At 44.6% G+C, this 14,109-nt stretch overlaps 1 protein-coding gene across 1 annotated transcript in view; it reads right to left on the bottom strand.

Annotated features, from left to right (window-relative positions):
- The window catches only part of LAMTOR1 (late endosomal/lysosomal adaptor, MAPK and MTOR activator 1), a 474,636-nt gene that overhangs the window by 87,457 nt on the left and 373,070 nt on the right, over nt 1-14,109 (bottom strand). The window contains exon 4 of the mRNA XM_069640301.1: nt 3,716-3,842. Within this exon, the coding sequence (XP_069496402.1) occupies nt 3,716-3,842 (127 nt within the window). The remainder of the gene's footprint in view (nt 1-3,715; nt 3,843-14,109) is intronic.

Here is a 14,109-nt window from a genome sequence, read left to right as displayed (position 1 = left end):
GACAGATCCTGGCTGGCTTCATGTGAAGGCGTGACCGGACCCGTGCCCTGCAATTGAAAAATCGCCAATATAGATTGTTTAAACGCAGCCCATTCCTCCGGAGTCGAGGACTTTGTTGGGCATGTAACCTTCCTCCGAGGACAGGGAAGGCAACCAGTGACCACGCTTCCTAGATTGCCGGGACGAGAAACATGAGTGGCGGGAACCACTCTGGGACCGAGATCCCCGGGACTCTTAGCGCGGAGAGTCGCCCCTCGAGTCGTCGGTGGAAACCCCCTTGGACTTTGAAGTCCGGGACTTAACAAGCTTAGAGCCCCTACCTACCTGGAGACTGCGGAGCCAGAGGGGTCGTAGAGAAATTCATTATCATGATGAACACACGAGGCGCACCGAGTCTCACGAAGTTAACACGTTTACGGAAAAAACAGTACTGAGGCTACAGGCGCCGTGCGTCCTATTTATAACATCCTGTGACGTCGCCCTCGATGGAGGCCTTCGAGAGACATCGACCCGACGTCATCGATGCAGGACACCCTCTGCCGAAAAAGTTTCCCCAAGTGCACAGCTGTAGACATTACATGTCAAAGATGTGGAATACATTGGGAGGACACAATCCATTGGAAATCCTAGTATATACAAAAATCTAGGGCAGAATTGGTACTTTATCCAGATAGAAAGGTATCTGTGGGTCAACGTAGAGGCACCACCCCTCTCCACAGTCCAGCCATTTGCATATATATATATATATATATATATATATATATATATATATATATATATATATATATATATATATATATATATATATATAGACTGCATACACCCATTAAAATAAAAAAAACAATGTCATGGAGGGCATAAACAGAAACTGTCTCGCCTCTGCATTGAGGTGTATTGTAGTGAAAGAATAACATCTAAACTGCAGGTACAATGGAACAGATGTCGCAAGACTCGAGGGTGGGGCTGGCAATCAAATAAGAGCCAGGGTCCCTGTCTCGTGTTGCTTGGTGTGAGCATTAAGAGCTATAATTGCAAATGGCTGGACAGTGGAGATGGTCAGAGCTTCGAGGTTGGCCCACAGAGACCTTTATCTGTATAAAGTACCATTTCTGGCCTAGATTTCTGAACATATGTGAGTTTGGCAATGCACAACTGTTTTTAATATCGGTATAATTTTTAGGGTGCCATCTGGGACATGGATCGGTAGCGTTAGGAATAAATACACTACTCTATGTAGAATGTTTAATTTTCATGGACACTAACTTGCCTATTCACACAATCACCAGATGTTGCCAACGCTAGATGAACTTTTATCTGTTGAACGAATTCAGGCTAGTTTGCGAACTATAGACAAAATTCCTCTTCAAAAGGGATAACAGTTCAATATTTTAAGTGAGCAGAGACCTGTCTGAATAGTGTGTTTACCTGGCGTTTAACAAGGTCATTGGTGTTCCAGATAGGTGAATAACATCAGTTTTGGCACAATACATTCCTTAACTAGGTGCTTCTCTAAACTCAGTTTGTGCCTATATCAGTTGCTGATCAATAGCATTAGGCTGTTGGCAAACAGAAGGATTGAATGCAATTCTCTTGCATCTTCAATGCTCCAGGTTGAGCTAGAAGAGAAGTAACCATCCCTTCTGACACATGCGGTAGGTGTCACAGATAGCCATGACGACTTTCATACATTAGGGCATATGTATTTCACTGTTTGGATGCCTGGTGACAACAGTACTGCAGGAGTGTTGTACTAACCACAAGATTGAGTATTCGGAGGACAGTGTCTGAAGCCTATCTGTTCAGAAACATCCTGGTATGATATCTTCACTTTTGAAATTGGGAACGTTTCTAATCTATTTGCCAGGACCCTAGTTAGGTGTAAGCTTTGGCATATATACTCAGGATGGCAACTGGCATATGAGGGCACAGGGAGAGGATTTTCAGGGCCTTCACCAAATCTAACATGGTTGCTCATCTTACTGTGGTGGCGACGGCCCCCTTCAATAGATGTTAAAACAAGTCTACCGTGGGTGCCAGGATAGGCATTATGAAATGTCTTCTAGAAACCACCAGTGAAGCAGCCTGGACCAGCTGACTTCCCTAGTTTGTCAGAAGGCATTTACAACTTTTTCCTTAAATATTGGAGATTTTATTTGCACTTCCCAGGTCTCGGATATATTTGGAGATGGGCCTTATTAAAAATGAGAAAACTGCATGAACTCTTCATCCCTTCAAATATCTACATAGAGTGTCAAACAATGCCTTAAAGAAGTGAATTTATGTTTTGACACTTCAAGCTGCACTCTTCCCCCTTGTTTTTAAGTGGAGTGGTTTGAATAGCCTTGGCAAAGACTAAGTTTGAATGCCAAAATGCGACCAGGTGTATTGCCTTTTTCATAAAACAGTTGCTTGGTCTTCAGCAGGAAGCATACTGCTTTTTTGTCTTTATAGTATTGTGTTGGCTCCTAGCCAAATGAAGGTAGCAGTAGACTTTCAGATGTGCTCCCTCTGTATCGGGAGGGAGCCACAGCAGGGCTAGGCACATTTTCCAGTATCTCTACTGGGGAATCAAATTTCACTTTAAACCGGTGATTGATCGGAATGGATGATTGGCCCTAGGGATACACCAGATAGCAGTACACCTCTGCCTTGGTCATGATATCTATTTTTAGTAGGAACATTTGGTCACCAAGAACACGAAGACTCATCTATCCCAAATACCTCTGCACAAAAAAAGTTGCAAATTAGTTCATACCAAATCAAGTAAAAAACACATTCCTCAGATTCTTTTAACAAAACCAGCATTTTCCTACGTTGAGGCAATTGGTTACTGTACTTAAGATAATGAGAACTCAAGGAACCAGGTTTCTACTGTTCAGTCACATCCAATTAAGACAATAGTCAGTCACATTTCAATCTAAAAACCTGTTGGGCTAGAGAGGTGCCAATCCGCAGCAAGACACTGCAGGATTCAGAAGCACTGACAGTTTCATGAGCAGCCCTAAGTCTTCCAACTGTAACAGCATTTAAGGTGCAGACCTCAAACAACATAACAGCCATTTTAGACTGTGGCCAGCTACACCCAATCTTTTTTATACCAAAGCACCTCAAGATATTTGGAGACTCCAACTATTTACGGACACTTAAAATCCGCTTTAGATTTCACACGTTCTGTGGTCCACAACCATCGTGGGCACTGGCAATATGTTTGAGAAGAAGCTTTGTTTTCAGTGGACGTGGCCCACATGAAAAATCTATAATCACAATTTAGAGTAGGGCGTGCCAAAAGGTGGTCAAGTACACAGGGGCCAATAGAGTAATGATTGTAGACACCCTCAATACGATTACTTTGAAGTTTGAGGGGCTCTTCAAAAGGTTGCAGAGAGCTTATTCAACCCATCATACAATTACTCAATGACCATCACACAGTGCTGCACAGATGCCATATCTTGAGGCAGCAACCAAATCCACAGTCGATTATTGGAGGTAGGTTACTTCTTGGAAACAGTTTCGTTTTGGTCAGAGGAAAATCCAGTTTGACAACATATTCCCTTTGGTGATAAATTCCTACTTTACATGCGCTTTTACTCTGGACTATGTTGAGCAGACCTCTAGAGTCTACCACACATCCCTCCCTCTTGTAAGCATATACAGTCAATATTAGACAGGGGGGGATATGGCTAAAGTGCTGGGAGCAGGACCGTGGGATGCTTACCTGCTGTATGTCTGCAAACAGGACTTGATCGCTGGCGAGCACTTGGTGTGGTTGGTTTGTTAGCGAAGGCAGGGGCGGCAACTTTTTCCAAATTGTCAGGGTATTACTCAATACTGCCAACCTTGTGCTGCAGAGGAAACCGATAACACAAGGAAACTGTTAAACGGAAGGAAGGCTGCTATTACAGAACATTGAAGCATGTCGAAATAAACACATCCTAGTGCTGCCCAATCACTTTGTGCATGACCCTTCCTATCACATGTACAAATCTCAGAAAAGCAGCAGGATCCTTTGGTGCAGCTCTGATCAGCCATTCTGCTGAATATTTCACAGAGTAGGCTTGTACTCATCAACCAGCATTTCTTGGCAGTAGATGTCCAGCTAGCAAATCTTACATTACTACCAGGGATTATGAAGCCGCTTCCTGGTAAACTACTCCCATTGCAGTTTTTTAAAAGTACAATTTAATCTCTCAGAAATGCAAGTGTTACAAAGATAAAAAAAGATGTATTGTGTGTTACAGGAATCAATTGTAGAAAAGTTTTTTTTTTAAAACTTTATTTTATATAACTTAGAAGACAGCTTCAAGAATATGCGGAATAGTGATAATGCATCAACATAATATTGCTTCATATTATTTGTTATCATACAGCAGTGGTCTTCAAACTTTTTTGGATAGGGGCCCCCCCTGAGAAAAATGTGGGCAGGCCGGCCCCCCCTCCCCAAAAATGCCAAATGGACAGTAGGTATTGCACGCCATCACCGTACCCTACTCCCAGTATAGCCACTGGGCTCACCCACCTGCTCCCATCACAGTTGCTGGGCTCCCTCATCCCACTCTTAGCCAGTCCTTGGGCTCTCCCCACCCCATCACACAACCTGGGCTCTCCCCGCCCTGCTCCCACCACTAGGCCTTGGTTGCCGCCCATCCTGTTCCCACCACAGTCCCTGGGTTCCCCCGTCCCATTCCCAACACAGTCTGAGGGACAGTGGCGGCTGGTGAATTTTTTTAAGTGGAGGGGCATAACTATTTCCTCCAAAAATGCCATAACTTTCGAGCGCAGCCAGGAAGACTGAACCAATCAAGGGGGGTTCGGAGGGGGTTCCCCCCGTGAATTTTTTTAAAAATAATGTTTTAAAATGTTGCATTGTAGAGCATACTTTAAATAAAAAAAATGGGTAAAAAAACCAAACAGTTTGCAATTGGTGCTGGGGGGTTAGGGGGCAGGCATGACTTTTTTATTGGACATCTATGATAGATGTCCAGTAAAAAGATACCATCCCTGTCCCCTGGGCCCCACTGGACCCAACCCAAACAACATGATTATGTGTGTATGATGCAAGGTGCTGGGGGTGCCAAGGGGGGAAAGCATGGTATTTTTTGACTGGACAAAAATTCGAGAAATCCAGTAAAGAAATACCCTCCCTGTCCCCTGGGCTCCACAACGCCTCAGGAGAGCTGATTTTGGTAGGTGGGTAGGAGGATTGTGCAACAAAGCCATTTATGCATTTTTAAAATGCCTTTGTTGTACAACCCTCCTTCCCTCCCTCTCCTGAACATCCGTGAAGACCTGCTCTCCAACCTTGATTCCAACACCCCCTGTGGCCTCATCTTGCAAGATCTCTTCTGCCTTTGACACAGTCAACCATGCCATCCTGCTCAACTGTCTGTGATAGCCTGGGTATCACTGGTCAGGCCCTGGCCTGGCCGACTTCTTTCCTCTCTGACCGACCCTCCCAGGTCCAACTTGGGTCCTTCCTCTCTGCTATCTTTTTCTCGAACTGTAGTGTCCCCCAGGGGTCTGAACTCTCTCCCTGGCTGTTCAACCTATACCTGGCACTTCTTGCCCACCGCTTTGCTGCTCTCTGCCCCAACTTTCAGTGCTATGGGGATGACACTCGGCTCATTTGCAGGCTACCTTCGGCCAGCTCTTCTTCTCTCATCACTGACTGTCTGCTATACAGGAGTGGTGTGCCGCCAATGACCTCTGCCTTAATGCCAGTAAGACTGAGATTCACCTCATCGGTACACCCGCTCCCTCCTTTCCGGGCGCTCTCTGGCCAGCCTCTTGGCCCTCCTCCTTCTGCAAGGCTAGAAACCTTGTGGTCATATTCGACTCGACACTCTCCTTACATCTCAGACGTCTCTAAGAAGTCACACTACCAGCTGAATCTCCTCAGGGGTATTCTACCTTTCCTCTCCTTCCCCCAGAAGCTGTCTCCAGAGCTCTGGTTCTCTCTAGACTGGACTACTGCAACAGCCTCTTTCTAAATCTGCCGGCCTCTACTCTCCGCCCTCTGCAACTCATCCAGAACAGGACTGCGAGACTTGTCCTTGGCCACAAGCCCAGGGATTGCATCTCTCCAGGACTGAAATCTCTGCACTGGCTCCCAGTGGCTGCGAGGATCAAGTTCAAAACCCTCTGCATTGTCCACAAGGCCTTCTGGGGCCCCAATACCTTCAACTCTTTCTAAATATCTTCCCTCTCGAGTTCTTCGCTCATCCACCTCCAACTCCCTTAAGGTCAGTCACTTCTCCAAGCATGAGTTGGTGGTAGATCTCTTTCTTCAGCTGGAGCCTCCCTCTGGAACAGCCTCCCTGAAACATGAGAACCATCTCCAGAAGCACCTCAAACCTTTCTCTTTGCTTCTGCCTTTTCTCATCCTCTCCCCTGCCCTGCTGACCTCCTGGCTGAAACTGAATCTGCACTGGTTACCTGGCCACCCTCTGTTCTCGGGCTCAGGTCCCTCCGCCTCCAGTCACACACACCTGCACTGCCTGCCTGGCACCCCCCCGCACCTGGGGACTGTTTCTGTATCCCTACAGTCCCACGACCAGCTCTTTACACCAGATGTCTGCACTTACCTTTGCACTTGCCACCTGCTGGCTGTTACCTTTACTTATTGTTATTCTATGCACATGTACTGCACTGTCCCTCTCCCTCCCCCCCGCACTTTCCCCCTTCCCATGCAATTGCGCAATCTGAATGACACCTGGCCTAGTAGGATCGTTGTCTGTCCTCCCTTTGTTCCTCCTCCCTTGCCTCGTCGCGCCTTGAAACACTTGTGTATAGGCACGTTATGAATGCCATATCATTCAGTTCCAGAAATTTGTTGAAACTAATAAGATCTTGGCTAATGAACAGTCTGGTTTCAGAATCAATCATGGAACAGAGACAGCGCTCCTGGATCTGAAGGCCAGTATTATAGAAATTATAGAGGAAGGTAGTCCTGCTCTTTTGCTTCTACTAGACTTATCCTCTGCATTTGATTTAGTTGATCATAATCTCCTGGCAGACAGACTTCTGAGCATAGGCCACTGCTCTCCTTAAGCAATATTAGGGCTAAAGTCATTTCTTGGTCCTAGAAGCACTTGTGTAGCCAAGGGATCCTCGAAATCCAAGAACGTTCCTGTTGAGTGTGGTGTCCCCCAAGGATCATGCCTGTCACCACTATTGTTTAATATATATATATATATATATATATTAAATGTCTATGTGAAATGTAAAAATACATGGGCATACTATTTGCAAACTACGCCGATGACACCCAGATAGTTATTAAACTATCTGGGGTCTATTAAGATGATCTTTTAACTATTAATAGAATCTATGAAGCAATCCAGAAATGGATGGCCCCGAAATTCTCTTGCTCTTAATGACAAGAAAACATCAGCACACCCCGTAGGCTAAAAAAATCTAGACGACTCTTACAAGACCTTTGAGATAGATGGCAACAAGATTGCTGTATCTGAATATGTAAAAACCTTTGGAGTGTTCTTTGATGCCCCCTTGACCTTCCAAAAGCACGTGGCCCATCTTAAATCATCCTGTGCTTTTCTTACACATCTTCTTTGGCAAATACGTCCCTATTTATCTGAAGCTAATAGAGCATCAATCGCAGCTGCGATTGTAAATACTAAACTGGACTATTGTAATAGTATCTTCCATTGACACTACCAAATCCAATATAAAGTGTCTTCAAAACAATTCAAAATGGAGCAGTTCGGGCGGTTTGTGGATTGAGTAGTCAATCCCACATTACAGAACCCCCGAAAAGGACTACACTGGCTCTCTATTGAGCAACGACTGACCTTTAAGGGGCTAGTCATAGTCTTTAAATGTTTATTAGGTAGTGCCCCTGAATATCTCACGGCAAGATTAAAAATGGTAACACCCAAAAGTAGCTTACGTTCAAATAATCAGATGTTATTTCAACCACGCACGATCACAAAAAAAACTAAGCAGAGCAAGTTTTGCAGCCTGGGGTCCAAGAAATTGGAATGTGATCCCAATTCATCTGAAACAATGTGCAACGCTGCAACAGTTCAGGAAATGGCTGAAGACGTTCCTGTTTGAAGGCTAAAAAAGAAACTGACATATGCTCCCAAAAAAAACCCTGCCTCTCCTTATGACACTGCCTGTCATTTGATTAAGAATGACTTCTGAACCCCACCTGCATTTATCTTGTTTTTTGTTATGTTTTTGTCCATGTGAGTGCCCTGAGACCTTTGGGTGAGAGTTGCGCTATACAAGAAAATACTTAGTTAGATAGATATCCACCACTTGCCAAAATCAGCTCAACGGACCAAAAAAAACTAACATACACATTCATACAGCAATAACTATCATTCACACGAGCATCCATCATCATACACTCACTCATAACAAGCATACACAGATTTAAATTAATTGAACAATAAACGTACCTTCTGCATTGGCCTGCGTGTGGGTGCTGAAACACCCTGCTCCAGGCTGCTCTGCCCGTATGTGCGAGGAGGCACAGGAGCTCCCCCTCGCACAGACATGCAGTGCCCCAGCCAGCATATCCAATGAGCTATGCAAGGCTGGCGAAGCAAAACGCCCCAGCCTTGCATGCTCAGTGAGCATGTGCTGCTGGGGAACTGAACTGTCAAAAAGGGAAATGGTGTTTCCCTCTGACAGTTCAGCCAGCCCAGGAGCACTCCCTCAGATGGAAAAAGCAGCTGAGGGGTGCATTGTTTCACTGGGCTGGCTCATTGGCTCCTCCATAATGGATCAGGGGGCCACTGGGCGGGTGCCCTCTCGCCATTATGGATGAGCCGCCAGGCTTGGATTGGCCTATAGGGCAATAGGGCAATGCCTGTACCAAAAATGCAAAATGGGAGTGCCAGTTAAAATGGGCCATCTTTTTGGCCAATGTGGGCCAGTTTGAGTAACTTCACTATGCAGTTAGTAATTAGGACCATTGTTGCTCAATAGTCTTTAAATATCACAATTTACTTTTTAACACAAAGCACCCCCTTGGGTACTATTCAAACGGTCTGACTAAAGGAATGAATATCCATTTACAACATGCTTCAGCCCACCCATTTGAGCCTCCCCTGCCCATTTCTTCCAATGTAAAAAATTAAATTATTATTATTATTTTATTTTTTTTTACATTTCTTGCTGGACTCTCGCGCCCCCCAGGGGGCGCGCCCCACAGTTTGAATACCGCTGCATTACACACAGCACTGCTGTAAGTGTACACATGCATTAATTTGGTTTCCTTCAAATGGTGCTGAAATGAATAGTTTCAAAAGCATTGAATTTTGTCATTTTTCATGGCATGCTTTAGTAACATACATGCAGTTTTCGTTTTGAGTGTTCATTGTGGGAGTTTTAGTGCAGCTTTGTAAGTGGGAAGAGTGGTTTTAAAAGTGAAAGAAGAAAATAACACATTGCACATTAGAATGGGTGATATGGCGAAGCATGCATGTTGTGGTAATATATTGAAGTGTCACATAGAATCTGGCACTTAAACATGCTGTGGAAAAGTTTCAAATGTGTTTTTATTTCTTTCACAAAAAATCAGAGTGCTGCTGAAATTGAAATGTGTTTTGAAACTGTTGAAACTGCCCATTAAAAGAAAACCTAAGCACACGGCATTGTAAGTAACTGCCACTTGATGTCAGATGGGACAAATGAGAGTATGATGGAGTAGGTTATGCAGGGTAAGGAGCAGGATCCCGGTTAATATGCAGTTGTAAAAGAGTTGGAAATGTACTTTACCAAATATATGCATACCTGTACTTTGTGTTGATGGATGCAGATCTAGTTGAATCTGGAAATCGAAATGCCATAGCTGTGTCTTTCAGGAGGCAGAGTGTGGATTTTGGGGGACTCGTGGATCCATTGGTTGCAGGTATATGCAGAGCAATGTGGAGTGGCTGCACATCTTGGATTTGATCATTTTGATGTGAAATGGTATGGAGTGCATGGCATCAAGTGGGTGGACTTTCTCCCATTTTGTGTCTATTTGGTCACACTCCAACAGCCTGATATTATCATTGTTCATTGTGGCGGGAACAGTTATGCCATGTAACTGGAATTTCACTGCAGTTTGCAATGATGGAGACATTTGGCAAAATGATGCACATGTTCCTGAACTCCTGAGTAATGTTTTCGCGCATTGCCCAGAGACAGATGTGGCTGCACTCCAGTTCATTTGGTCCACAAATGGAGAAAGCGAGTCGCAACGTCAACAAGGCTGTTTTTGCATTTTTGAGAGATGTTTGCATGATGTCTTTCGATAAGGAAAACATTACATTTCACGCCAAGATTTTTCGCAGAGATGGAATACATCTTACTGATGCTGGTAATCAGCTTTTTTATGCAAAATATCCTATATGCTTTGCAGCCCTTTTTGCAAATAAAGCAAACGTTTGCTGTAGGTGTTGCCTACCTTAAAACTTGAAAAACACTAATACAAAAGGTTCTTTTCAGAGCCTCCACTTTCCCCACGCAAAAGAGTGCAATGGTTTTGATGCCGCCACCACCTCCATTTTTTAGATGTCCACGGACTACAGCACTGTATGCAGACTTCGCAGGCTGCGTAGGGCCCTGCACCTTCTTTTGGTACTTCTATTTTTGAACTGTTAAAGGTGGATCTGAAACGAACGTTTTTTTTGTGGATGTTTTGTGTTATGATTTTTCTAGCTTTTTTTTTCTTTTTTTTTTTTACACAGGACACACAAGGTAGGGAAGGGGCACCAAATACAGGGACGAAGGGACAGGTAGGGAGAGGAAGAGGTTGGGTTGGCCTTACTTAGGTATGGGGCACTATTTCTTGCGTTCCCGGACCACAGCCTCGAAAGCACTTCCAAACTGCTCCCCCCTGCAGAATAGTGTCACAGTGCATACAGAGCAGTCCCCCTCGAAAGGCAAGGCTCTACTGCGTCATGTATGGCCTCCGATGCATCCGCAGGGATCCTCTGCCCCACACGAGTGCCTCTTGTGGTGTCAGGAGCAGATGAAGAGGATGTGACAGTGGATGTCAACCTGCTCACCCCTTTGAAAGGTACGATGCTCCGCACTGCTGCCTTGTGGTTCAACCTTAGGTGTCGCTGCATGGCGGTGGTCCCGTAGCTATACAGCCCAGGCTTTCTGCGACAGAGTACAACGTTGCACTCGGTGAATCGAACCTTGGCCGGACGTGCCTTGGGTACCCCCCAATGGTGATAAAAAGCCTCCACACCCAAGATTTACGCCGGCAACTGGTGACTGGGATTTCCACTGCCTCATTCTCTTAGTGTTCTTGATTTCCCCCCCCCCCCCCTCCCTCTGCATCACCACACCAGTCCCCCCCCTCCCCTCTCCAGGCCCTCCAGATGAAGATGGTGGTGATGGTGGTGGTGGGGGGGGGGGGGGCAGATGCAGCAGCCCTGGATGCCATTCTGTACCAACAGCACACGACCTTAAATGGCCATCTGCAGCAGGTGCTCTGTCCTGGACAGCCAGAAACACAAAGGAGCAGCAGTGGGGTGTGGCCTTTTATATAGGGTTGGTGTCGACGGACCGTGTGACTGAGACCTTCCTGAGACTCGAAGTGTCCGTGGACAAAGTACAAAATGTCACTAGATTGACCAGGACATGGTCTGGGAGGTCTGCAGGGGTGAGGTTTCAGCTTAAAACAACCTAGATTGGCCATAAATGCACTTCTAAACTATCCGGGGGTAAGGACAGTGTCCGGATACTTCTGACGCGCAGCGCAGGTGCAGTCACATGATGACGTCCCCGGACATCCGTGGATTGGACGGCTGTCCGTAAGAGACCTGTTGCACGAGATGTAGCGCGTGCATGCACCTAGGTGTCCACAGGATAGGGCTGGGGCGCCCGAATTAAAAGTGCGTCACAACTTTACGGACATCTCAGGACAGGCCCGGTGTTTGGAGGGCACAGGGGATTAAGATGCACATGCGCCCAGGTGTCTGCAGGACAGACCCAGGGCCCCTAAACTATATAAAAGGTGCGTCATGCGGACATATCCGGATAGGCGGGCTGTTCGGGGGCACCTCCATTTTGGTTACGGACAGTCGCGCCGTCTGCAGACTCCAAATGGGGCTATTTAAAAAAATAAAAAAAACTTTTTTTTAAAAAAAACACACACCACCAGTACATACATAGATATTTATTAACACTCAGAAATGCACTTAATTAGGGAACGGGTAGCAGAATGGTCAACATATATGGGGGAATTGGGGTTTTCCACAGATTGTTCATGAGGGGAGCATGGGATTGAGGTTTCATCATAGCGTCATTGATTGAAGGAATTTGGTGGGGTTGATTGGCTGGGAGAGGGGGAAGGGGAACAGGTACAAGTGAGGCAGTGGTGTTGTACATTGTCTGCAATATGCCTTTTGACAAATGTCATTAACTGTGCAAAATTAGCGTTCAGTTTGTACATTTTTTCAGACAGACATTTGCACTTTGGGGCTGTCTGTGGCCATCTTCTTCCTCATTTAGTGTGAACTCAGGGACCCTTTCTTCATATGAACTATGTACTGTTCAACAGAAAACCATGTTTTAGTGTCATGTGCAACAATTTACAATACTTTTTCCACTTTAACAATTGTATTCTGTACCATTAGAGGGATTTCCTTTGCTCATTTACTCATGGGGGACATTTTCTTCTAACCACTCCAGGGTGCTTGCCATTTCTGTAAGAAGAAAACAATACTGCTATGTCTTACAAGTCATGTGCATACAACAAACTGTTTCAGGACGAAATATAGTGCACTCACTGCTTTTTGTAAGGGTTTCTTCTGAGTAGCTTGCAGTTGCTTCTGAGTGTGTACGCAAGGTTGCACTGATAAAATACTGTTAGATGTACAGTTCACTTTTGTACTTGGTGCATTACATTATGTTGCGCAACCCATCATATTGTACTTATGGTTTTATAAGTGTGGAATTTGTATACATATTTAATTTTTAAAAGTGCTAAATGTATCTATTGTAGTTTAAAGTACATGTCTTTGTTCGTTGCAGGATATAATGTAAGGTAACCTCTATGCTTTTGGGCAGTGTGAATGCGGTCCATAGTCCGTGGACCGTGCGACTGTCCGCAGACCCTGCTGCTGTCACAATGGGGGAATAGGGGGAGGGGGCAGTATGATGTAAGGGACATATAGAAAAAATAAGGGTATCCTGGTAAAAACCCATGAAATTCAGTGAAAAACGTTAAAAAGGGACGTTATTGTTAAGTTGCACTAATAAAAACCTATGACATTTAGTGGCAAAAACTTTGTTAAAGGAATATTATGGTTACAAGTACAACTGAAAACCCCCAGAAATTCGCTTAGTTATGGTAAACTATCCCCTGTCTGGGCCAGGTGATTTTGTTCATGGACAGTTATAATATTAAAATTCAAAAAGGTGCTATGTAGCTGGACCTTACCTTTGTCATATGTTCTTACAGTACTTTCTTTAAGGTTTGGTCTCAGCTCATGGTGCATATACATGGGGCAATAAGCAGGCCTCAAACACACAAATCATGTGTATACCTGAAGATAACATTTTGTGTTATTAGTTTCTGATTCTGCTTCTTTTTTTGCTTACTTTAGTTTCCCTGGATGTGCCTCTGATTTGTATGCATTGTGGTCTTCATATGTATTGTTTGTAGTAGCACAAGAGTGTAGTAAGTCTTGAATTGTTACCTAGTTATAGCATGTTTAACTTTACTCAAACCTCTGATAAGGTAGCATTCATTATTTTACTATCCAACATTGCACGATTAGGACTATTGTACCTCTATGGTGCATGCTGCAACGATTACCTATGTTTATGAATGATTAGGTTCCTGTATTAAGAACAACACTGCAATAGAATTTTGTTTAGACAAGTACATTCTTCAATAGTTTAGGTAGTTCATGATAGGTCTCCCGATCACCCCTAACATCTTGTTACCAACATTATAAACACAACCCCTAGGGACTTTTCATGAAAAATACATTTCACATGTGATGTCATCAGTGATGTCAATGACAGTTGTGATGTCATCTTTAATGTCCTGGGTGTTATTCCTAGCAGTGCACAGTGGTGGTGTGAGTAATGGTTGCTTAGCTTACCTAACTGGCAAATTTCTGGGTTTTGGGT

This window comes from Ambystoma mexicanum, chromosome 7q, assembly GCF_040938575.1.
Source record: "Ambystoma mexicanum isolate Mex_15411 chromosome 7q, UKY_AmexF1_1, whole genome shotgun sequence".
In the NCBI taxonomy this organism is placed as follows: domain Eukaryota; kingdom Metazoa; phylum Chordata; class Amphibia; order Caudata; family Ambystomatidae; genus Ambystoma; species Ambystoma mexicanum.
Note: the sequence above shows the minus strand (reverse complement) of the source record. Positions and strands in the feature narration are given on the sequence as shown.